We start from the raw sequence: 26,735 nt of genomic DNA, 5'->3' as shown, positions 1-26,735 counted from the left end.
TGCTGAGTATATATAGTTTCACACACATGCACATGGGTGGCAGCTGAAGGGCTCACAAAGGCATAATTCCGTGCCAGACCAGGGGATGGCAGAGTGCACTAATCCTTTCTCTTTTTCATCAGCAGACCAACCGTAGGAAATTTCCAACCACGGACCCAATGACATCACTTCTGGTTCCAGCCCCAGTGACATCACTTCCCCTGTCCGGCTTTGAAACCACCATGTTTGCCTGTCATTTCTGTTCTATAGTTGGACTGAAGTCTGTTGAGATCTATTGTTTATGGGACCAAACCTTCATCTTTGGCTGCCCCCAAACATCTTCCTGTATCTGTCCAATCCTTTCACAATATATATATATATGTATGTGTGAAATTCATATTCATATTACTAGTCTGAACACATACTGTAAAGCAAAATTCTGGTATTGTACCATTATAGTTTTCATGCAGTTTTTTGGGTGTGGGACTGACTCAAGGGCACTTCCTCAGGTTAACAGTATTGCACACCTACTAACTCTTTTGAAATTAACAAGAATGTGCAAACTCAACGTACTGTATTTAGTGTTTGGAGAAAGATTTAAACATAGTACTCTGGAGCAGCTCTCACTGCATTATGATGCAACCCATAGAAAAATGAGCAGATAACTTTCAGAAACGTAGCAGAGATCAATGAATACACATAGAGCATTCCATATAAAACAGCATATACTACATAAATAGGAATATACTTGAAAATATGCTATGCATTATTATATCTTAATCCTACAGCAGTAACAGCTAAAAATGCAGTATCATACTCAAGGAAATGAACACAGCTAAGACTTGAGACATTAGTCTAATTGACTGATTTTAACACTTGATTCAGAATAAAGGAGATAAAATGCAGGATAAAGTGTTGCAGTTATGCTGGTTTTGAACATATGCAGGAGTCTCATGCTTTCTGAGACACCATAAAATGAAATTGTGCCAGATGGATAGTCAACATATACTCCAATTCTGGAGCTATATGGGGCACTTATTTCTGTCTCCTTATTATTATGGCAGGCATAAAAACAGGAATCTGAATAGCTGAGGCTCCAGGACTTTTCATTATGTCCGAGGCAACAGTCATCATTCTTTCCTTTCCTGTTGATAGTAAGATACGTAACTCCGATGCGAGCCCCACTGCTCCATTCCACTTCCCAGTAACAATGCGGTCCAGTTAAACCTTCCTTGCAGAGAATTTGGGAGTAATAATCAAACCTTTCTGAGTGATCAGGCTGTAACTGAGTTTTTTGTCTGTATGTTCCCTTTGTGTTGTCTTCAGATAGCCATATATGATTGTTTGCTGTGTTGGGGTCCAGTGTGAGTTGATGGGTGTCTAAATCATAAAGTAAGTGAAAAAAAGAAGAAATAAAATGCTGTAAAAGCTGGAGTCATATAATGTATGTACCATTGTAAACAACTCAAGACTTTCAATGAAAGGGAAAGTAAGGAAAGTGCACCTTTGTTAATTTAGTAAATCTGAAAAGATCTAAGAATAATAATTAGATTTGAAATCACTGAGCAATCCTTTAAAATAGTGTATATTTTAAAATTAATTGAAATAGTAGATGTTGGTGCTTCTGAATCACAGTTTCAGGAAAATTATGTATACTTGATCTCCGAGTGGATGCTGTTTATGTGGATTTTGCACTTGCTCCATGTATCTGTATGAGTTTCCTCCTGGCAATTTGGCTTTATCAAACATGCCTCATGCTCCCAACCTCTCCTCCCTCTCTATACATATTTTGCTGTGTTAGTCACAGTAGGTGTGTGTCTATGAGTGAGCCTTGTGGTGAGCTGCCAAATCCAGGTTCCATTCTTTTATGGTGGGATAGGCTGCCTACTTTAATAGACCAAGTAGGTTCAGAAAATACATGAATAGATTGGTGCATTTATTCATATTTCGACATTTTGTCTAACACAGCAAATACGTTGATAACATATTCCTTAGTATGTATGTAGTGTACATTTGACATGGTGACAAGTCACCTAATTCACAAACTCATTCAAAATTCATTTGTAGTTTGGTATTTTTACTTTTTTTTTGGAGGTTTCATATTTTTCCTAGTTCTGTGAAATTATTTTTGTTTCTGCTCTGCTCAGGTTATTAGATAACTTCAAATGATCTATTGTTAGAGTGTTATGTGACAGACTAGCACCCCATCCATTGGTGATCCCCTACCCTTTCTTGATTATGTGATACTGCAAGTAAAATCCAAGATCCTTATGGGTATAAAAAAGGGTAATTGGAAGAATGAACATCTGCACGCTAGAAGAAATCTGGTGGACAAGGCAGAACAGCGTTTATTGGATCAACTTCCTCACTGCACTAGCTTAGTTTGGTTAAACATTGGTTGTCCATATTATTTTCTATTCCTCTTGCACAATTTCATGTAAGATGACTAATACCGGATCAATATGAATAAAGTATAAAAAATTTGTTCAAAGCATGTTTATAAAATCTCTCATGTCTCTAGATAGATAGATAGATAGATAGATAGATAGATAGATAGATAGATAGATCTTTATTCGTCCCCAGGGTGAAATTTTACGTTTTACAGAAGATCTTTAACAAAGATATATAGATAAATTGATACCTCTAATAACAACATGCTTCATAACATTTTAGGCCTCAACTTCTAAGAACATCAAGAAATTATTTTCTGTTGAAAATTACGTACATTTCAAAAAGTCTTCTCTGCTTTTCGGTTCTTCAAACATTGTCATTAAAGCTAAAGCTTCACCTGTTAAGAAAAAATAAGCAAAAACAAAACTTAGTATAAAATGTCTGGTGCAGTTTAAAAATGACCTTTCTCACAATATGACATCTTTTATTTTGCATCCCAAAAAGTGTGAAAATTAGATAAATTAGTGACCTCAAATTGGATTAGTAAGAAGAATTGTGTATCCGGGTCAGGGTTTTGGGGGCAGCTATCTTATCAAAATGACCAGACGTCCCTTTTCCCAACCACTTCCTCCAACTGTGTGGAATTTAGAAGAATGAAATTAAAGAGAACTCTGTGGTGGATACGTTACAAAGGCAAAAACAGCTCTATAATGTACACAAGAGTGATAACTCCATCATTCGCTACAGGGTGTATGACAGCAACAGTTAAAAAGTCATAAGAAAGGCTAAAAGGCAGTTGGGGAAAACTACTTACTAGAACAGCGTTTCTCAACCTTTAAGTATTTGCGACCCGAGTTTTCATAACAGTTTTAATCGCACTCCCCCTAACATTTTTTTGAAATGTAGATGCATATTTTGTTATACCTACTTAACTTTTATCGACATTTATCTAAATCTATGTTTATTGTTCTAGTATCAGAATGTAATTTAATTTAATTTGTTTTGGTTTCAACAGATGTTTTTTTATATATTTTTGATTCTTGTTTTCTTTTTTTCACATCTTCGCGCCCCTCTTTGTTACTTCGCGCCCCCCTAGGCGGGCCCGTCCCACAGGCTGAGAACCACTGTACTAGAAGTAAAAGAGGAGATGAAGACTGTTAGGAAAGTTAAAGGCAAGTTACAATATATAGACATTAGAATTGGAAATGATTTGAGCTTGCGCTTTATTGATGTTGATATGTATGAAGAAGTCAATTACCTCCTAAAAATAAAGGAGACTACTAAGGAGACATTTAGTGATTTGAAAATTGTACAAAGATAAGTACTATTTAGAATAAACAGGCTGAAGTATTGAAAATCACCAGGACCAGATGACATTCATCCTCAAGTCCTTTAAAAGGTTGCTAAGTACATACAGTATATAAAAACACGACACACACCTTTTCAAAAATCTCTGTACACTAGAGAAGTTCCTAGATTGGAGGCTAACAGATACTATCTTATTATTTATTAAGGCTGATGATTTAAGTAAGTGTATTCTAATAAGCTTAACAGGCACCTCAAGCAAACTAATGAAAGACATTACAAGTGAATTAGCAAATAATGAACAGAGATTCAGACAGAAAAGGTTGTGATTCACTAATATGCAACAACATATAATAAGAGAGATGCATATGATATTATTAATCTTGATTTTCAGGCTTCAAGGTACTACTTGAAAAGTTAGGCAAACTAAAATAAATGGCAATTCAGGGCATAGTTTGTAGGAAGGTACAAGACTGGCTGAAACACAAGAAGCAAAGGGTTATGACGAGGGGAACTTTTTCAGCTGGTTCATTTTGTAGATCATACCAAACTGGGTGGAAGGGCATATAATGTAGAATCAGCCAAATTGACACAGAAAGACTTGGGCAGCATACCTAGTGAGCTGAATGACTTCCGGCCTGTTTCTCTGACGTCACATCTGATGAAGACCATGGAGCGGCTGCTGCTTCACCACCTGAGGCCACAGGTCCGCCACGCCCTCGACCCTCTGCAGTTCGCATACCAGGAGAAGGTGGGAGCGGAGGATGCCATCATCTATATGCTACACCGATCCCTCTCCCACCTGGACAGAGGCAGTGGTGCTGTAAGAATTATGTTTTTGGACTTCTCTAGCGCCTTCAACACCATCCAACCTCTGCTCCTTAGGGATAAGCTGACTGAGATGGGAGTAGATTCACACCTTGTGGCATGGATTGTGGACGATCTTACAGACAGACCTCAATATGTGCGTCTTGGGAACAGCAGGTCTGACATTGTGTGCAGCAATACAGGGGCACCGCAGGGGACTGTACTTTCTCCGGTCCTGTTCAATCTATATACATCAGACTTCCAATATGACTCGGAGTCCTGCCACGTGCAAAAGTTCGCTGATGACACTGCTATTGTGGGCTGCATCAGGAGTGGGCAGGAGGAGGAGTACAGAAAGTTAATCAAGGACTTTGTTAAATGGTGTGACTCAAACCACTTACACCTTAACACCAGCAAGACCAAGGAGCTGGTGGTGGATTTTAGGAGGCCCAGGCCCTCATGGACCCTGTGATCATCAGAGGTGACTGTGTGCAGAGGGTGCAGACCTATAAATATCTGGGAGTGCAGCTGGATGACAAATTGGACTGGACTGCCAATACTGATGCTCTATGTAAGAAAGCTCAGAGCAGACTTTACTTTCTGAGAAGGTTGGCATCCTAAAACATCTGCAGTAAGATGCTGCAGATGTTCTACCAGACGGTTGTGGCGAGTGCCCTCTTCTACGCGGTGGTGTGCTGGGGTGGCAGCATAAAGATGAAAGATGCCTCACGCTTGGACAAACTTGTTAAGAAGGCAGGCTCCATTGTAGGATTAAAGTTGGACAGTTTAACATCTGTGGCAGAGCGACGGGCACTAAGCAAACTCCTGTCAATCATGAAGAATCCATTGCATCCACTTAACAGGATCATCTCCAGGCAGAGGAGTAGCTTCAGTGACAGACTTTTGTCACTGTCCTGTTCCACTGACAGACTGAGGAGATCGTTCCTACCCTACACTATGCGACTCTTCAATTCCACCCGGGGGAGTAAATGCGAACATTAATTTTATTTTAATTCTTTTCATTTTTATTACTATTTAATTTAATATTGTTTCTTTGTATCAGTATACTGCTGCTGGATTATGTGAATTTCCCCTTGGGATTAATAAAGTATCTATCTATCTATCTATCTATCTATCTATCTATCTATCTATCTATCTATCTATCTATCTATCTATCTATCTATCTATCTATCTATCTACAAGCTTGGATAGATTTCTCAGTCAGTCAGTCAGTCATTTTCCAACCCGCTATATCCTAACACAAGGTCACAGCGGTATGCTGGAGCCAATCCCAGCCAACACAGGTAGCAAGGTTAGGGACAAACCCAGGCAGGGTGGCAGCCCACCGCAGTGGATAGATTTGTAAAAAGTGAAATTAGTTGAAATTATATGTAAGGAAATGTAAAGTATTACACATAGGAAGTAGAATTGTTAGATTTAAATACACAATGAGAGGTCTGAAACTTGAAGGTATGTCTTGTGAAAAGGATGTAGAAGTCATAGTGGACTCATTGCTATCTATAGTACATCATGACAGTGTACAGATATCATCAAGAAGGCTAATAGGATTTTAGTTTCTATATCACAATATATAGGAGTTAAAGTCAAGGGAGGTTAGGGGTAAGTTATATAATGCACTGGGGTACTGTGTTCAGTTTTGGTTTCCATATTATTAAAAAGACATAGCAGTGCTAGAGAAAGTCCAGAGAAGAATGCCTAGGCTGATTACAGGACTGAAATGCTATGAGATGAGACTGAAGAAGTTGAACTTTTTCAATTTAAGTAAATAGAGATTAACAGGTGACATAATCCAAATGATCAGAATTATGAAACAAATTAGTATAGAGGGTCCTATTTTAAAATTAATTTTATAAGAAGAATATACGAACATACAATAGTTAGAAAGTTGTTACAGATTAGAGATTGTTTGGCAGAGTTAGAGATTTGTTAGAGATTTCACACAAGTGTTAGAAAGCCTTTCTTTGTGCAAACAACCATAGATACAGTGCATAGAATAAATTACTAAGTACTGTGGTAGAGAGTAGGACTTTAGAGTCCTTTTGAACTCATCTTGATATCATTTTGAACAATCTACAGTAGATGAAAAGGATGAACAAGCTTGATGGGCTGAATGGCCTGTTTTTGTCCCAATTGTTCTAATGTTCTAATGCGTGTGAATGTGTCCCTCAACAGAGCAGTTTTTTCCCAGTATTTGCTTCTACTTTGCACACAGTGTTGCTCAGATAACCTGTAATGGTGGAGAAATTATAGTAAAACAAACAAATGAAATATTTAATCTCTAATAGAAGATAAAGTTAAAAAACTATAAAAAGCTACCTTTCGATATTCCATTATTCAACTCAGCTTGATAAAGCTCTTCTAGATACTCTTTCACACAAGAAAGTTCTCTCTTGACTTCTTCAGAAGAGAAATCTGCAATTGTTATCTTGTTAGTCAAGGTGTCATCTTCAGCAGGGACAGTAAGTAATGGGAAAATCTGAATTATGATGGCCAAATGAAAAAGAAAGACATCAGAAAATATAATTTCAGAGACAAACAAACACACATACTCACACAAGATGAATGCAACCAAAGACTGTCTGGTCATAAGGGGCTAAACAAACCTACAGCAGTGTGGCTCTGGGCACAGAATTAATAAAGAGGTATTATAAGAATCCATTTCAAACCAAAAGTAGGTATAACCCCATTTCAAACATGCAGGCTATGCATTTAATTTTAAATTCACAGATAAAGGAAATGTACAAAGAAAGGCATGTCAAGAATCCCAGGAAAGCTAACCTAATAATCTAGGCTGAGAAAACATAATTACCAAGAATTTTCTGGGTTTGCATATTTGTAAACAAAAGCTGGTTAATTGTTGTGTTAAGCACATGAGGTTCCATAGTCTCTTTATCATATGTTGATGTTGTTTATATAAGCGATCCAATCAAAAGCCTGGGCAATGACACGTGACATACAGTGATCATGAGTTATGGACATTTTCAGAATTTCCATTTGTGATGTTGTACTTTCCCATTTTCTTCTGTTCATGTGAATATAATGTGGGAGATTTATGAGAAACAAGAGGTCACTGTTGAGTTACATTTTGAGCCACAAAAAAATAAATTACAAGTTAGCTCATTTCTATAATAAAAATTGAGGTATTAAGTAAACTCACTCCCAGTGCAACAAAGCCACAAAAGACTATTTCTGGATGATCTGATTATTTTATTATTAATTTCTTTTCATGACATGGATAGTCATTTATCTCTGAATTTTTCTACTGGGATAAATCACTAGGAAGGTAGTTTGTGAAATGAATTTTAGTGTCAGTTTCTCAAAACTGTATGCCTGTAGTACTAGGGGCTTGTACCGTTATTAGCCATTATGAATGTAGTGAGAAGTTAAGCAAAATGACACCTTTGATTGGCTAACTAATAGGCAATAAAAGGTGTTCTTTTGCTTGACTTCTCACTCAAAACTGTATGTGAATAGAAACTTGCCTGTTTCACTTGCCATTAGTCGCTACATTCATCCTAGAATAAATACTACTTAAGAACCAATAGAGACAGGAGACTCTCATGAATGTTGTTTGATAGTTCAGTTTCCGTGAATACTTATTACTCATCCTATCCTAAGTTTTTTAGACAGTACAATAGGAACAATCATACACTTTTAGTATCACAAAGAAACAAATCATTGACAGGATGTGCATTAGGTTACTGTGTTTGGTTCAAGCAATATATTGTAATAGGAAGAAGAAAATCCGTACTGTGCAGCCTACCTTTATCTCTATGGTAAGATGGGCCAAATGTTTGGGGACACTTTTTCTATATTTTGACTTAAAATGCATGTTTTGTTTAAAAATATAAAGACCAAGTTAAACTAGGCAATGAAGCCAAAATCTTTGCCTATGTTGTCTTGCTGCAAATTTAAATCTTCTATGACTAGCTGTTTTAGAGTAACACAGTGGTGCCATAACTGACATTGCTAACTTACTTGTGTACCATTTTAAGTTTCTCACTGCTTACATAGAATTTACACAGTTTCATTTCTCTATGTGGGAACCAAACCCGCATAGGACTTTAGGACACAACAGGTCATGGTTACTCACTCACATGCCCATAATCACTAATACTCTGCCAGTTCAGAGCCGGGAATTAACCTACATTGCACATCTTCAGAAAGCAAAATGTATAGTAAAAAGCTGCATCTGTGAATGTTAAACATTTTAAGAAATGGTTTTTATTGTTGTCCATGGATGGGTTTCAGGGGGTCTGTGAGGGTCAGATAAAAACTAACATTTAAATTTACTATACAGCCCAGTACTGTTGATTTAGAGTAGATGCAGTAGTAGTAGTAGTAGTAATGGTAGTAGAAAATGTAGAAGCAGTAGATCTGTTTTAATTTGCACAAGAGGATTGAATTTCATAATTATAATGAGTGGCCATTACTTTTTGCATAAAAAGGAGTGTTTTTTAGATTGTTTACTTTAAAGTGTAATACTTTGTGAATGTCATATATGTTTTAGAAAATCAAATCTTAATAAATAAAGTACATTATAGTCTTTGCATGCAAAGTTGTGTTTATGTGAATACTAGCAGAATACCCACGCTTCGCAGAGGAGAAGTAGTGTGTTAAAGAAGTTATGAAAAAGAAAAGGAAACATTTTAAAAATAACGTAAGATGATTATTAATGTAATTGTTTTGTCATTGCTATGAGTGTTGTTGTCATATCTATCTATCTATCTATCTATATATATATATAGCAAAATACCCGTGCTTGGCAGCGGAGAAGTAAAAAGAAAAGGAAACATTTTAATAATAACGTAACATGATTGACAATGTAATTGTCATTGTCATGAGTGTTGCTGGCATATATATATATATATATATATATATATATATATATATATATATATATATATATATATATATACACTGTACAAAAGGTGCTATATAGGCGCCTGACCCAACACTGAAAGACACGGAGGCATGTATAAAAAGTACAATTTCTTTTATTTTTTTCTTCAGCCGTGTGACACATCTTCCCCGTGCCACACAGCCCAAACACAGTCCGAAAGCACAAAATAAACCAATATTCTCCACCTCGCTCCACCACTCCTCCCAGACAAGCTTTGTCTCCTTCCTCCCAACTCTGGCTTCCCGAGTGGTGGTGGCTGGGCCCTTTTATAGCCCACCCGGAAGCGTTCCAGGTGATTAACCACCTGGTTCTAATTGCACTTCCGGGTGGGGCTGAAAGCTCGTCCAGCCGGGCTGTGGGAAGCAGGCAGCTCCCCCTAGCGGCCACGACGGGCCACAACCAAGCTGTGGAGGACTCCATCTCCCATGGAGCCCTGCAGGCGGCTGCGGAGTCACTGTCACCCAGGAAGGCTGCCACCAAGCGTCCCGGCGGCTCCCCCGGAACATAAGTAGCAGGGGCGTCCCTGCCGGGCATGGGACCCGGCTCTCCTTCACAACACACACACACACACATATATAAACATATATATACACATATACAAATATAGACATATATATATATATATATATATACACACATACATATATATATACATATACATATAAATATACTTATACATATATATTACACATATATATACACACATACACATATATATACATATATATGCACATACACATATTTACATATATACTGTATATACACATATTTATACAAATCTACATATATATGTACATATATATATATATATTAGGGGTGGGACTCGATTAAAAAAATTAATCCAATTAATTAGAGGCTGTGTAAGAATTAATCTTGATTAATCGTATGTAATCGCGCACGTAAATTTGCCCCAAATCGCAAATGTTTTTTTTTAATTTAAAAGGGTTTTAGTGGGTGACAGAATCAAATAATAGACATGGACATGAATATTGTAAACTCAAGCTGTTTTAATTTCTGAAAAAAAAAATGCTTTTAAACTGCATTTCAATTCAAAACAGAAACAAAAATATCATCCCTGGTTAAAATTGGGCAGACTTAAAAATAAAGTGGAAGTTTAAGTACTTTAAGTACATTTTCAGAATGGTATTGTCTTTAAATAATAATAACAAAAATTTCAACATAAAGGGCAGTTTTTCTTCTTAAAAAAATAAGTCAGAAACATAAAAGGTAATTTGACCAGCTTACTCTACTCTGAGTAACATTAGCCAAAATTATTTTGTACATTAGGCTAAAACAGTGTGATCATTGAACATTTTGTAATTAGAATTACTAACGGTCACGGACGTCCAATGATCCCCAGTAACAGCCACAAAGTCCGCTTTCTGTAATTGCATCTAATTTTGCTTGCTTTTCAGTGTGCACAAAACCATGCTTTTATCAAGGGTTTGCTCGGGTAGTCTTTTGAAATGAAATTTTCCTCCGATCAGTCGTAGGAACGCGCTTTATTCCTACTCTAACATTTTTGTAGCTGTGATGTGTGCATCAGTGTAATGGATGTACCAGGAAATCATGCATTGACAAAAGTTCCCCTTTGCTTGGATTTGAAAGTGTGATTAAATGCGTTATTTTTTTTAACGCGTTATGGAGTACATGTATCGAAGCTTCTCAGCTGTGCTTGTGCTAAGAAAATGAAACATTTTAAAAATAACGTAACATGATTCTGCGTTAACCGCATATTTTTTCATACATCCCAAACCAAGGAGATGTGAGGGTAAAATGAATCAGGAAGCGCACACACATACTCAGTGCATACGGCGAGTGGCTTGTCTATTTGAGAGTATGTAGATCGGGGTATATATATATATATATTGACAGCGGAGAAGTAGTGTGTTAAAGAAGTTATGAAAAAGAAAAGGGAACAGTTTAAAAATAACGTAACATGATTGTCAATATACAGTAATTGTTTTGTGAGTTTTACTGAGTGTTGCTGTCATCAAGGATTTGATTATCATTATTTCTTTCAATCAGGGTCATATTTGTACGATGTGTTGTGTTCAAGTTACATTCCGTGTTTGTCAATCGTTGTAAAGATAACAGGTTTCATATATCGATTCGTTTCTTACTGCATCGATAAACAGCTCATCTTCCTCTTTATCTGAGATGTGACAAACTGCATGCACTGGTTTTTTTTTTACACTGTCTTCCTTTAGCGGGACATTCACTTTTTCCACCGTGTGCTTTGTTTCCGCAATAGCTGCACTTATGAATATGCTTGTATGTATCACACGCTTCATATTTTTTTGCTGCCTTCTCAATTGTGTAATCCGGTTTTTGTTCAGCACTCTTTGGAACTGTTGCTTTTTGTCTGCACTGTGTCATTTCACGTGAGCCGCTCATTGTACATGCATCGAAGGTTCCCAGCTGTGCTGGTGCCATCTCATGTGATGTCCACGGCTGTATTTAATGTTAGCTAAGACCCGGCACTTAAAAGTTTCTCTCACAGTTTCGCTGAGTTTGTGCCAAACACCACCCTGACCATCTCATCTTCCTCTGTATAAGCACAGTCCTTCACCCGTGAATATTTAACGGCAGTGTTTCTATTGGATTGCCGCTGACGGACGGCCTTATATGGGCAGGCACTAAATTACAAACGCCAGCGGTAGCCTGTCTATGAACTTAATTTAAACTTTAGGTTTACACCGTGCTTTGTTTACAAAGTAGCAGCACTCCTGAATATGGTTGTATATGTCAGTCGCTCGCTTCTTATTGTTTCGCTGCCTTCTCAATTATATAATGCATGTTTTCTTCAGCGCTTTTTTGAGCTCTTCCTGGTTTTCTACGTACTGCGTTGATAGTCAGTTCACGTGATTATGTGGGAGGCGTGATGATGTCACATGAAACTCCGCCCCCCCACGGCCATCCAGCTCAACTCCATTACAGTATATGGAGAAAAATAGCTTCCAGTTATGAACATTACGCGTAGAATTTCTAAACGAAACCTGCTTAACTTATGTAAGTAAGCTGTAAGGAATGAGCCTGCCAAATCAGCCTTCTACCTACACGGGAAGTTGGAGAATTAGTGATGAGTCAGTGAGTGAGTGAGTGAGGGCTTTGCCTTTTATTAGTACAGATTTCTGGGGAAGGGGGCCCATAGCTTTCATCAGTTTCTTAAAGGGATCCGTGACTCAAAAAAGGTTAAGAATCACTGCGGTAGAGGATCTGGATCCCCATGTTGATAAAACTGTACTAATAGGTTAAATGAATGGGCAGATCTTTTAAGCTTAGTGGATGATTAGAGGATTTTATGATTTTTAAGGAACAGTACATCTTGTTTCGCTATTACAAAAAAAAATTTCGGAAGGAGACGAGACAAGATTGTCTCAGAGACACTTTCACGTCCCGCGAGACAAGTCTTTGTGCCAAGTGATGTAACCACGTCCGGGGACAGAAGCCCCGCGAGACAAGATCTTATTGAAAGACATTTGGAAAAGTCCTGCGTGGTTATGTCAGACACATTGCTTGGAGAGACAAAGAAACACCATTCACTCACGGGCAGATACACGTTGCGTTGTCACAATGTAATTCCAAACATGGAATCAAAATTCAGTGCGATATTGATAAAAAGGTAAAAGCGAAAAGAGATTGAATACAAGTATATGGACATAGGCAATATGACAGCTGTGCGCTGTGTGAAATGCAGATCACACAGCATAGTAGCAGCAGCAAGCCAGCAGCTGATTGAGCAAAGAGGAGGAAAATAATGTATGTGTTTCCCGTTGTATCAGCTTTTAAGAGGGGGTGTCGGAGGAGCGATCATGTCTCCTAGGGGTGCATTCAGCCCCTCTTTTCACAACGCAATCAGCAGAGACACGAAGTGGTTGACGCTTATTGCAGGTGCGGTCTTGGGTGAGCTAAGCCCTCTAGTTTTACTAAAGTATTTGCCCTCAATGGGGTATAAATAGTGACAGGATAAATATCTTTTTTCTGCTTGTTGTTAAGCAATAGAAAACAAACAGTTTATGGATGAAAGTAGCAGGCACTTGAATTGAGGGGTTATATGCTAGTGAAAATAACAATACTTCTCCAATTTTTTGAAGTTAACATTTGCCCTTTACTTAGATCCACTAGAATCATGGTGGTGTTTAACTTCATTACACATCTTCATTGTCGAAATTGTGTTCTAATATACTATATATGTGTTGAAGGAAACCCACTAGCTCTAAATGATGATAACAAAAATGTTTCATTTTGGGGTGGCATGGTAATGAAGTTGTTAACACAGTTACCTCACAGATCGACTTTTTGGTTCCTGGACAACCTGGGATTACCCATGTGACAATACAAAACAATTGTTACCTTCTGACATGGCACTCTAACCTGAAGGAAATGGATGTGGTCATCTGTCTGTGAGAGCTCAGTAAACTCAGCATGTTTCTTCTTCAGCACTGTAATCTCCTTTTGCAGCCGGTCCAAGATTTTTTTCGCCTTTCCCACTTCTCGCTTCTCTTGCTCTTGAATTGTCTCCTTTTTTTTCTTGTGGGCTTTCTCAATAAGGAGTACAAGTTCAGCAAAGCTCTTCTCATATTTATCCATTTCTGTTACTGCAGATATCTAAGTAAAAGCACAATAAATAAATTCGTGGAGACTTTTCTTAGGTTTATATTATGAAATACATTTTATATATATATATATATATATATATATATATATATATATATATATATATATATATACACATATACATACAGTGCATCCGGAAAGTATTCACAGCGCACTTTTTCCACATTTTGTTATGTTACAGCCTTATTCCAAAATGGATAAAATTAATTTTTTTCCTCAGAATTCTACAAACAACACTCCATAATGACAATGTGAAAAAGTTTACTTGAAGTTTTTGCAAATTTATTAAAAATAAAAAAACTGAGAAATCATATGTACATAAGTATTCACAGCCTTTGCTCAATACTTTGTCGATGCACCTTTGGCAGCAATTACAGCCTCGTCTTTTTGAATATGATGCCACAAGCTTGGCACATCTATCCTTGGCCAGTTTTGCCCATTCCTCTTTGCAGCACCTCTCAAGCTCCATCATGTTGGATGGGAAGCGTCGGTGCACAGCCATTTTAAGATCTCTCCAGAGATGTTCAATTGGATTCAAGTCTGGGCTCTGGCTGGGCCACTCAAGGACATTCACAGAGTTGTCCTGAAGCCACTCCTTTGATATCTTGGCTGTGTGCTTAGGGTCGTTGTCCTGCTGAAAGATGAACTGTCGCCCCAGTCTGAGGCCAAGAGCGCTCTGGAGCAGGTTTTCGTCCAGTATGTCTCTGTACATTGCTGGAGTCATCTTTCCCTTTATCCTGACTAGTCTCCCAGTTCCTGCCGCTGAAAAACATCTCCACAGCATGATGCTGCCACCACCATGCTTCACTGTAGGGATGGTATTGGCCTGGTGATGAGCGGTGCCTGGTTTCCTCCAAACGTGATGCCTGGCATTCACATCAAAGAGTTCAATCTTTGTCTCATCAGACTGTCTGAGAGTCCTTCAGGTGCCTTTTAGCAAACTCCAAGTGGGCTGCTATGTGCCTTTTACTAAGAAGTGGCTTCTGTCTGGCCGTTCTACCATACAGGCCTGATTGCTGCAGAGATGGTTGTCCTGCTGGAAGGTTCTCCTCTCTCCACAGAGGACCTCTGGAGCTCTGACATAGTGACCATCAGGTTCTTGGTCACCTCCTTGACTAAGGCCCTTCTCCCCCGAATGCTCAGTTTAGATGGCTGTCCAGCTCTAGGAAGAGTCCTGGTGGTTTCGAACTTCTTCCACTTACGGATGATGAAGGCCACTGTGCTTATTGGAACCTTCAAAGCAGCACAAATTTTTCTGTAACCTTCCCCAGATTTGTGCCTCGAGACAATCCTGTCTCGGAGGTCTACAGACAATTCCTTTGACTTCATGCTTGGTTTGTGCTCTCACATGAACTGTCAACTGTGGGACCTTCTATAGACAGGTGTGTGCCTTTCCAAATCATGTCCAATAAACTGAATTTACCACAGGTGGACTCCAATTAAGCTGCAGAAACATCTCAAGGATGATCAGGGCAAAGGCTGTGAATACTTATGTACATGTGCTTTCTCAATTTTTTTATTTGTAATAAATTTGCAAAAATCTCAAGTAAACTTTTTTCACGTTGTCATTATGGGGCGTTGTGTGTAGAATTCTGAGAAAAAAAAATGAATTTAATCCATTTCGGAATAAGGCTGTAACATAACAAAATGTGGAAAAAGTGATGCGCCGTGAATACTTTCCGGATGCACTGTATGTATATATATATATATACCTGTATATATATATATATATATATATATATATATATATATATATATATATATATATATATATATATATATATACCTGTATATATATATATATATATATATATATATATATATATACAGTATATATCTTGTTCTCTTGTTTCCGCTACCATTTGTAAGAAAAAAATCATGGATAAGAGTACACCTACAATTTCACAAGAACAAAATCTCAAAATCTTACACATCAAGTTTCAAAATGAAAAGTTCTTTTGCTTTTCACACAAAGATGTATTGAAAAAGCCCACCACATTGGCACTTTAACAAATAAGAAAAACATTTTTTTTGAGTGGAAATAAATGTGGGTCCAGTCCCTCTGAGCAATGTGATTGGTCAGTTTGGCGAGTGTTAAATGCACAAGGAGAAGAAGTGGCATGGAAAGCATGAAGAGCCTCAACTCCAAAGACAGCAAGTTTAAAAGTGTACAGGATGCAAGAATGCTGCCTTGACAATATTGACTGAGAATATCTGAGTTATGGGCGGCACGGTGGCGCAGTGGTATCGCTGCTGGCTCACAGTTAGGAGACCCGGGTTCACTTCCCAGGTCCTCCCTGCGTGGAGTTTGCATGTTCTCCCTGTGTCTGCATGGGTTTCCTCCCAAAGACATGCAGTTTAGGTGGATTGGTGATTCTAAATTGGCCCTAGTGTCTGCTTGGTTGGTTTGTGTGTGTCCTGTGGTGGGTTGGCACCCTGCCCGGGATTGGTTCGTGCCCTGTGTTGGCTGGGATTGGCTCCAGCAGACCCCTGTGTTTGGATTCAGCGGGTTGGAAAATGGTTGGAATATCTGAGTTCGAGAAGCAGGCTTTATGGGAATGCAATCAAGAGATGGATCGTCAATGAAGAAATGTTCACACGTAGACATGGATACTGAGGAAAGCAGCTGAAATTGCACATTGAGGAAGAGATAGCAAATATTTGAAATTTATTTTACTGCTTGTCTTCAACAGGTAACAGGGCTAGTATTCCTTAAAGGATAACTGAAAGTGCATGAAAAATATGACAACAAACAAACATCCAATTTAACTTGATTTTGTCAAACTACAAGTATCCCCTCTCAAAATAATAATAAAAAAAAACATACCTCTTGAAATAATGGAAAATTCTTCTCCACAACCTTTATAGGAAGTAATATGTCATTACCAGTGATCATTAAGTCCAATAAGACATCAAAACATCAACATAAAGTATACAGCTTAGAATAAATGCTGTATATGAAATTTTAAGCTGTCCAAATGGATTATCTAAAAGTGTATGATAAAGCTTTTTTTCATTTAAATTCGCAAAATATTTTTCCCACATTTTATATTTTATGCATCCTGCTGCTAAAGGCCATGTAGTTCATTAGATTTAACTAATCAACCCTCTGGTGTCCAAATTACAGTGGATTCAGAAAGTATTCAGACACCTCCACCTTTTCACCTTTTGTTATGTTGGACCCATGTACTAAAATCTTTAAATTGATTTTTTTCCCAGAATCAAACAACTCAATACCCAAAATGGCAAAGCAAAAACAGGATTGTAGAAAGTTCTGTAAATTTAATCAAAACAAACAACAGAGCTATCACATTGACACAAGTATTTAGACCCTTCACTCAGAACTTGAATCCTTTTTAGTAGAGATTACAGTCAGGAGTTTTCTTGGGTGTGACACTACAAGCTTCACACACTTGCATTTGACAATTTTCTGCCATACTTTTCTGTTGAGGTCAGGTTGGATGGAGACCATTGGTGGATAACTATAATCAGGTCTTTTTGTGTTCAAGTCCAGGCTCTGGCTGGACAACTCAAGGACATTCCAAGTTTGAACCTAAGCCACTAATGTGTTGTCTTTGCTTTGTGCTTAAGGTCATTCTCCTTTTGTAAGCTAAACCTTTGGTCTAGTTTGAAGTCCAGATCACTCCAGAGCACTCTTTCTTAAGGATATCTGTGAACTTTGCTCTGTTCAGCTTTTCCTCAACCTTGTCTGGTCTTCAGACCAACACCATGCTTCATCTTTGGAATCGTATTGCAGAGGTGAAAAATGGTGCCTGGTTTCCTCCAGCCATGACACTAATCTTGGTTTCACCAAACCAGAGAATCTTGTTTCTCTCAATGTGGGAGTCTTTTAGGTGCCTTTTTACAAAGTCCCAGTACATCTCTTTATTATAATAAACATATCTTGGGTCGAGACATGATTTTCTTGGAGACACTTTTAATGTCCCGCGGGACAAGGCAGTGAGACAATAGGACAGCTGCTGTACAGGCTTTTAAATGTTCGATGCGCTGCACGACATACAGATCACGTAGCATGGCACAAACAGCAGCAGCAGCAAGCCAGCTGATCGAACATACAGGAGGTAAAAATAGTATTTGTTTCCCATTGTATCACTGTTTAAGAGGGAGTTTCAGAGGAGCGACTGCATCTCCTTAGCATGCATTCAGCCCCCTCTTCACAACGCGAGAGGCATAGATGCGAAGCGGCTGACACGTCTGGGGAGGAGGGGGAATAACTCATTCACTACAGCTTTATTACTGGAAAATATCAAGAAATAAAAATGAATGAAATGAAAATAACAATCTCTTTAAAGTTTATATCCGATTAACCAAACCCAAGGGTGGGAGAGTGAAGCGAGCAGGGGGCGCATCCCTCTAGTTCTTAGAAATAAAGATGCCAGAGGGGATCTTCAGAGCAATGTCATAAAGGAAACAGTTTTGGCTTCTTAAAAACTCTTACAAATGAATGCTCCAGAAAGAACCTTTATTTATTTAGATCTGTAACAGGCTTCTTACAGTAAATAACTATGAATAGATGATAACAGACTTATGAAATACCAATTGGTTACAATTTCAAAAGGACTCTTGTTCCATAGGTACAGTAACACAGGTTAAGTGCAGGTTTTCTTAATCTGTTAAGTAGCCCACCATAAAGATGTTTTTTTTTCTACATATTAGGAAGTCTTTCAAAGCACAAAGAACCAAATTCATATGCAAAGACCTCTTCTCAGAATGAAATAGTTCTTTAACAAGCAATAGTTCCATGGGGAACCACACACTACTTTAAAGAACCATATAGTGCTATTAAAGAAACTTTATTTTTAAGTGTGTAGGCTTTTACGTGTCTTTTATTAAGGAGAGGCTTCAGTCTGGCCACTCTGTTTTAAAGGCTAGATTGGCGGAGTGTTTCAGTGATAGTTGTCCTTCTGGAAATTCCTACTCTCTTCACACAGGTGCTCAGCCATATGGCGCTTTTCCACTGCATAGTACGGCACGACACGGTTCAGTTCAGCTCACTTTTGGGGGGTTTTCCACTGGGAACAGTACCTGGTACCTGGTCCTTTTTTTAGTACCACCTCAGCCGAGGTTCCAAGCGCCGAACCGTTACCAAAGCGTGGCGGTAAACTCTGCTGGTCACTGATTGGCCGGAGAAAATCGTCATTACTGCGTCACTGGCTATTCTTTTCTTTTAGGTACACACATGCGGAAGTTTGTGTCCCGTCTCTCCATCGCTGGACGCAGTTTGTTGCATAAGTGGATGAATGTTTCTTCAGACATTCGAAAGTTCTCCAGCCACTGAGTGTTTGTAAAACCGGGAACAATCACATCCCACCACTCTGAAGCACGGTTAAATGTCCAAACAGATGGTCTGTTGCGGCGACTTTTATGCAAAATGTGGAAGATCTGTAATATACAGAATCAGCATTTTAATGTTACACTGGCAGTTAAGTTCATTTTATGCTTTGCAACAGTGATAAAAGTTAGCTAGTGATGTGCTTTTTTTAGATACTTACCCTTGCGCGTCGAGCTAAAGTGTTGTCGTTGTCTGCGTGTTGTTGTAAAAGTTCCACGGTGTCACGGCAGTAGAGGCGGCGCAACTATAACGACACGTGAATAATCCGCCCACTCTAAAGCGGTACTAAACTGCAGTCGAAGCATAAACCGAGCCAAACTGAGCCGAACCAAGGTGAGCTGTACTGAACCGTGCTGTGCCGTACTATGCAGTGGAAAAGCACCTATAGTGACCATCAGTTTCTTAAGCACCTCTCTTACCATGGTCCTTCTCCCATGATGTTTAGTTTGGCAGGTTGGCCAGCTCTAGAAAGAGTTGAGTTTGCCCCAAACTTCTTCATATTTAGAATTATGAAGGTATTTGTGCTCCTTCAGTACTGCTGGAATTTTTATAGTCTTTCCTAGATCTTTGCCTTAACAAAATCCAATCTCTTAGCTCTGTAGGCAATTTCTTCAACCTTATGGTAGGGTTTTTGCTCTGACACACATTATAGAAATTAAGAAAATGATATGTACAGGTGTTTATCTATCCTACTCATCCACTCAATTGAATTGAGCACAGGTTGACCCTGAAAAAGGCGTAGAAATATTTCAATGACAATCAGTAAAATTTGATGCACCTCCAACAGGTTTCAAATATCATAGCAAAGAGTCTGAACACTTGATCTTTTATTTTTAAATGTGTCTTTATGAACATTTCAGAAAACCCAGGAAGTGTGCAATGGACTGTAGTGCCACAAAGGGTTAATTAACATTGTGTGGTGGTCTCAGAGGGTTCTATGGGAAAATCCTGCCTATTGCATACTGATCTTAGAATAAGGAGCTGGGCTGAAGCAAGAGCTCAATGAAAGAATAGAAAAGAGGCCAGTAATCTCTACTTCACAATTAGGTAGGTAGGTATTTTATTGTGTTAGTTTCTGATATGAATCTGGGTTTTGCTTCCTGATTTCTTGATCACCTTACCTTGGGACCTGTTTTTCTTGTTTACAATAAGGTTTACCATAATTCTGGTAATGCAACTTTATGCTTTATTTATGATTACTATGCTCGCTGTTGGTCACATATCAAAGAAGTCATTTGACATATTGTGTCATCATATTCCAGAAAAAGAAAATCGACGATAGAAGCTTTCTCTTACAATTATGCAGTGTTTTGAATTTTTCAACATTCATGTTATGTAACTAGGAATTTGGTAATATGTAAATTCTAATTTTGTGCTTATTTTCCATCCATCCATTATCCAACCCGTAATATCCTAACTACAGGGTCACAGGGGTTTGCTGCAGCTAATCCTTCCCAACACAGGGTGCAAGGCAGGAAACAAACCCCGGGTAGGGTGCCAGCCCACTGCAGGACACACACACACACACACACACACCAAGCACACACTAGGGACAATTTAGAATCACCACTCCACCTAACCTGCATGTCTTTGGACTGTGGGAGGAAACCGGAGTACCAGGAGGAAACCCATGCAGACACGGGGAGAACATGCAAACTCCACGCAGGGAGGACCCAGGAAGCAAACCCCAGGTCTCCTAACTGTGAGTCAGCAGCGCTACCCACTGAGCCACCGTGCCACCCTGTGCTTATTTTATACTTATAAATGGTTTAAAAATTATTCTTGTCTTATTTTTATTTCAATGCACTACCTTTTTTTTTCATGAGCGTCACCACTTTGTTTGTGGTTGCTAACTTATTTGTTACCCGTGACATCATCACTACAGCAGTACAAAAGTCAGCACCATTCAGTTCCAAGATGTTCAAGATTTAGATGCTGAAAGAACATTTCTGAGAGTAGGTGTTCGTAAGAGAATTTAGGGCTACTCTCTGGTGTTGATTTTTCACTGTATTTAACAACTAAAATATTTCTCTCTCCCATCTCCTGATCCTTTTCCATAAAAAAACTGCCTTGTGAACTTTTCCAGACCTTTTTGTTTTATAGACTAAATAAAATATTTAAATAACTTTCTAAAGTAAACATTAATGTGCTTAGAGAAAACAAAAAGCTGTTCAATCTCAACATAGACTGAAAAGCATATTTGAAAAAAAAAAAAAGCAAGGAAGATTAATGGATCAAAGCGCAAATGAGGGAAAACCCATAGAACAGAAAGCTCAAACTTAAATTGTCAAAGAATGTATATGTATCAAGTAAAAACAAAAAATAGAACCCCAGAATAAAAAGTACCCAAAACATCAAAACAGAATATTTTTCTTGATGAGAAAAAATATAATTATTACAAAATGTAACACAACAATTTATCTGAAAATAAGTAAAGAGGAGATGCAGACAACAAAGATCTGAAAACCCCTGCAATTACATTGGGGCTAAATGCATAAAATAGGAAAAGTTCAGATGAATGCCTTATTGTTAGGACATCTGCAGAATTAAGTGGTCCTGTCGTCTTGGATACAACTTCTAAAGGTGAAAGTGCCAACAATGAAGCAATACATGTTACAAAACAATTAATGAAATAAAAAAATAATGAAAAACTCTTAAAATTAAAAATAAAATAGTTAACATTAAAACTAAATATATAATGGCTAATTAGCAGAAGAAAAAAGATATTTAATTATATTAAAACAGAGAAAATACTACAGAAGCGTATTAGGGTTACAGTGAAGAAAAAAAAAATACGGACACAGTGAAGAAAAAAACTATATGTCGAGAATAAAGTCGACTTTATTCTCGACATTTCCACTTTATTCACGGAGGTAGCTCCATGGGGGACAAAAGATCTGTCTGAACCCCCCTCCCTCCAGAAGTGAGGGTGAATTCAAAGGGAAACTGTGAAGGGAGACGAGCGTTTATGCAATAAGGGAAGGAGAAGTTACCCATTATTTTGCTTCAGATTAAAAGCTGATACCGATATCTAAGTTAAAATTTTAGTACCAATGCAACACTAGCCATACACCTACCTTCTAATTTACACACTCACCTTAACCTGTTGTATAATCTGTGTAATCTCTTCTATTTGATTTTGCTTCTGTTCAACTTTGTGTCTGATTTCTGTAAGTGTTGCCCCCAACAGGATCTATATGGGAAAATACAAGGTTTTATTGTTTTTTAAGGTTTATTGTTAATTTAAAGTAGTATTTGTTAATCTTGAACCTGGAGATGAATGCTTAAAAATAAAAAAATGTAAAATATATTTATATTTAGTAAAAAAATAATACATCAATGATAAATGTGATACATTTTGCTGTATACTGCAGTGTATTGTAAAATATTTAAATTATTGCTGTTTTTATATATTGTAATATATTTTACAAAATCTAACAATATTTCTTAACCTATTTTAAAATACCGGGAATGATACACATTGTAAGATACAATAATACAGAATATTATTTCAATGTATTGTTAATATACTAAGTCTCATTGTTTGTTTTCTACTCCTGCTTATCCAGAGCAGAGTCAAAGGGGAGCTGGGACCAATCCAAGCAAGCAAAACAATTCCTAAACAGTATCTCAGCCCTTCGCAGGATTAACACACACACCAGAGACCAATTTAGCACCTCCAATCCACCTAACCTACATGTCTTTGGGCAGTGGGAGGAAACGGAAGCACCAGGAGGAAACCCATGTGTACACAAGGAGAACATGTGGACTTCCAAGCAAGGAGTACCCAGAATGCGAGCTCAGATCTCCTTGTTGTGAGGCAGCAACTCTACTATAATGCCATCTTTAAATTGAAAACTGTTGTTATAATATACTGTACAAACTATTTGTAGTTTATATTTTAAGATACCTGTCATTTTTGTACATCAAAATATATTTTTAAAATGCAGCATATTAATGTGGTGTTGAAAATATCCTCCAATAAAAATCTGATAGCTGTTTCTGATTCTGAGATATAATCTAGACCAGATCACACCATTACAAAGCACAAGTTATGAACTTATTATTAATAGAGTACAAGTAAGTAGTAAGGCTGTAAATTAAACCCTATACGTATACGAGCACCCTGCTTCCACTTCTACTTTTAGTGAGTCATGAGGAGTTCAGAATAAATTGAAGTCATTGAGAAGACTAAGTTTAGCCTTTTCTAGGTAAAAAGATAAGGCATGAGCAATCTTCCTTTGGTCTGGATACACAGTGTTTAGCATGTCCAATGTGCAATATATTTGAAAATGTTTTTGTTACAATATCCATCCATCCATTTTCTTCTGCTTATCTGGGTCCAGGTCGCTGGGGCAGCAGTTTAAGCAAATATTTCCAGATGTCCTTTTACCTCACTACCTCCTCCAACTTCTCCTGGGGGCTGCTGAGGCATTAACGGGCCAGCTGAGACATATAATCTTGTGGTCTTAGATGAGGGGAGGAACATAGATGAACTGGAAAATTCGAGAGATTTGAATTTTGGCTCAGCTCTCTTTTTACCATGACTGACTTGTACAATATCCACATAACTAACACCTGTTGATCTCAGGAAGAAGACCTGAGATACTTAATCTCCTCTGCATGAGGTAGCACTTCCTTCCCAACCTGGAGAGAGAGAGAGCACTATTCCCTTTCTGGACAAGGACTTGGAGGTGCTGATCCTCATCCCATCCACTTCACACTCAGCTGCAAACCACCCCAGTTCCACCTGAGGTCAACACCCAGTGGAATCAAGAGGAACACACCTCATGCTAAAAGCAAAGATGCAATCCTAAGGTCACCAAACTGGACCATCTTCACCCTGTAGCTCTGCCTAGAAATTCTGTCCATAAAAATGATAAACAGGAACAGTGAAAAATGGACAACCCTGGAGGAGTCCCACACATAAATGGGAACAAGTATGACTTATTACTGGCAATGTGAACCAAGCTCTCCTTCAGGTTGTACAAGGACCAAAGAGGATGTAACAGCAGGTCTAGTACCCCATATTCCTAAAGCACCCACCTCAGGACACTTCAAGAGATCAGGCTGCATGCCATTTCCAAGTGAATAAAACACATGTAGACTGGTTGGGCATACTCCCATGAACCCTCAAGAATTTTCATGAGGATAAAAAGCTGGTTCAGTGTTCCATGACAGAGATTAAATCTGCATTGGTCATCCTGAATGTGAGGCTCGACCACTGGATGGGCCCTTCTTTCTAGCACTTTGGCATAGACTTCCACAGGGAGGCTGACCATGTTATTCCCCCTAAAGTTGGAGAACATCCTCTGGTCCTCCTTATTAAAAATAGGGACCACAACCTCAATGCTGAGGCACTATCCCACACTTCCACATAACGTTAAAAAGGCATGTCAACCAAGACATTCCAATGACATTAAGAGCCTTCAGGAATTCCGGGCGAATATCATCCACCCCGAAGTCTTGCCATGACCTCAGAGATCTCACCTCCAGTGATGGGTCAATGCCCCTTTGAGTTCCGTGACTCAAAGGAAGACGTGTTAGTGGGATTCAGGAGCTCCTTAAAGTGCTCCTTCCACTGCCCGACTATACCACAAGCGAGGTCATTATCATCAAAGCCAATATATTAAAGGAAATATATATGTACTTATATTTCAGATACAGTCTTAAAAATAAATATTTGAACTACATAAATGTTAGATTATAGTGAAAGAGCTGTCCACATATTTTTGGGTATATTGCCATATATTTAATTTTCATAAGGGTAATTGATGTTCGTCTTCTTTTTGATAAACCAGTTTGACAATTTGTTTTACTTAAGCAATGTAGTTTTTTCCTGCTCTAATCCCTCTGTGTGAAACCTATGGTCAGTTTTCATTTATTTACTTTATGATAAACAAAATGTTACATAGACATATTATTCAGTTTTTTACATTGTTTACTTTGTTTTTTGGTTAACCGGTTAAAGAATAATGGCAATTAAGGGTTAATAATACTGACAAGCTAAAACATTGCAAATACAGTATATGTATAGTTTGTGACGGAACTGAATCGCTGCCTGTCTTCTGAGAGCTTTCAAGAAAAGTGCAAAAAAAGTACACCCTGAATTCTGGATAAGACAGAACATTTGAACAGTAAATTATTTCATAGTACATGGCTTCAGTTTAAGGCATGAGGTGAAAAAAAAACTAACAGCTACAATGGGTCCCCAGGATCATTGATAAGAACCACTAATTTAAATTCCACAAATTGTGACTATACCTAATTAGGATGACATCCACTTATTCTTACAATGAATAATCTTAGTAAAACCAGATTAGGTACAGCTTTAAGTTTTTAAGGATAATGTAGGACACCAAATTCTGTTTTAGATCTAAAAAAATCTAAGAAAACACCAAGGAGAAATGCCATAAAAGCAATAAATTACTGTATGAACAGTGAAACAATCAAGAGCTAGGGATTTTTCCAAAGTCAACATTAGCCATCTTACCTGTTTGGTGGCCCTCTCTGTCTCTGGTTGAGCTGTGTCATGATCCCTGTGCCCAGTAATAACACACAATGAGCAGATGCAGGTTTCATCAGATCGACAGTAGATTTCCAAAGCTTTCTGATGTTTTTTACAGAGTTCTCTTGTATATTTGCAGTTGGATTAACCAGTTTGTGATTTTTCCAGGCCACAATTTCATTGTGGTGCTTGATGTGTATCTCACAGAATGAGGTTAGGCATGTCATACACGACTTCACTGCTCTGAGCTTCTCTCCACTGCAGAAATCACACAGTATCATTGCTGATCCATCAAAGTGTTTTGCCACACGGGAATGTGGCTGTTTCATCTTTAGTTTTTCCATCAACTCATTCAGAAGGGTGCTTTTGCGCAGTTGAGGCCTTGGGTTGAATATCTCCCTGCACTGAGGGCAGTTGCACACTTCTGCCTGATCCCAATATTTGTTAATGCATGCTAAACAGAAACTGTGCCCGCATGGCGCAGAGACAGGCTCATTTAAGACTTCCAGGCATATTGAGCAAGTAAAATCATCCTCTAATGCAAACATGTTTGCTGTAGTGACTGGACTATAAAATGAGAGGCAGCAAGTAAAGAACCTCTTCATTAAAGAAAAACTGAAAGTGTATTATTGACACATTTATTGACACATTACTTCCTTGTAGTATTTAGGGATGGACTTGTGCTAGAGGCAAAAAAACCCAAAAAAAAAAACACTAGAGATATGATGATTATGTTTAAAAAGAAAGCTAAAAAAGTATGAAAATTCCTGTGACTCATTACAGGAAGCTAAAAAGTGTTAAAGAATCAAATGCAGGTGAAGTTCGTTGGTAAGAATTAATCTGTTGGG

The 26,735-nt window shown here is 38.1% G+C and overlaps 2 protein-coding genes across 3 annotated transcripts; both read right to left on the bottom strand.

Moving 5' to 3' along the window:
• Positions 1–49: 49 nt before the first annotated feature.
• LOC120538145 (tripartite motif-containing protein 16-like protein) lies at positions 50–13,999 on the bottom strand. Its single transcript, XM_039767583.1, has 4 exons — positions 13,784–13,999; positions 6,820–6,979; positions 2,705–2,767; positions 50–1,359 (listed from the first exon to the last, which is right to left on the bottom strand). The coding sequence occupies exons 1-4, from the start codon at positions 13,997–13,999 to the stop codon at positions 830–832; spliced, it is 969 nt and encodes a 322-aa protein (XP_039623517.1). The 3' UTR covers positions 50–829.
• LOC120536207 (E3 ubiquitin/ISG15 ligase TRIM25-like) lies at positions 13,778–26,443 on the bottom strand. 2 transcript variants are annotated; one of them, XM_039764545.1, is made up of 3 exons: positions 25,873–26,443; positions 22,477–22,572; positions 19,403–19,429 (listed from the first exon to the last, which is right to left on the bottom strand). In XM_039764545.1, the coding sequence occupies exons 1-2, from the start codon at positions 26,433–26,435 to the stop codon at positions 22,509–22,511; spliced, it is 627 nt and encodes a 208-aa protein (XP_039620479.1). In that variant the 5' UTR covers positions 26,436–26,443; the 3' UTR covers positions 19,403–19,429; positions 22,477–22,508. The 2 variants fall into 2 exon arrangements, with proteins under 2 accessions (XP_039620480.1, XP_039620479.1); XM_039764546.1 differs by lacking the exons at positions 19,403–19,429; positions 22,477–22,572 and adding an exon at positions 13,778–14,017.
• Positions 26,444–26,735: the final 292 nt, after the last annotated feature.

The sequence above is a fragment of the Polypterus senegalus genome, chromosome 10 (genome assembly GCF_016835505.1).
Source record: "Polypterus senegalus isolate Bchr_013 chromosome 10, ASM1683550v1, whole genome shotgun sequence".
NCBI classification, from domain to species: Eukaryota; Metazoa; Chordata; class Cladistia; order Polypteriformes; family Polypteridae; genus Polypterus; species Polypterus senegalus.
The sequence above is the reverse complement of the archived record's forward strand: the minus strand, read 5'-3'. Positions and strand labels throughout refer to the sequence as shown.

Excerpts from the sequence above, each read along its gene's own strand:
- LOC120536207 (XM_039764545.1), bottom strand. The coding sequence starts at position 26,435 with ATGTTTGCATTAGAGGATGATTTTACTTGCTCAATATGCCTGGAAGTC. Across the intron at positions 22,573-25,872 it reads CAGAGAGGGCCACCAAACAG|ATCCTGTTGGGGGCAACACT; the intron begins GTAAGATGGCTA and ends TTTCCCATATAG.
- LOC120538145 (XM_039767583.1), bottom strand. The coding sequence starts at position 13,999 with ATGGATAAATATGAGAAGAGCTTTGCTGAACTTGTACTCCTTATTGAG. Across the intron at positions 6,980-13,783 it reads ACCACATCCATTTCCTTCAG|ATTTTCCCATTACTTACTGT; the intron begins GTTAGAGTGCCA and ends ATCATAATTCAG. Across the intron at positions 2,768-6,819 it reads GAATAATGGAATATCGAAAG|GTGAAGCTTTAGCTTTAATG; the intron begins GTAGCTTTTTAT and ends TTTTCTTAACAG.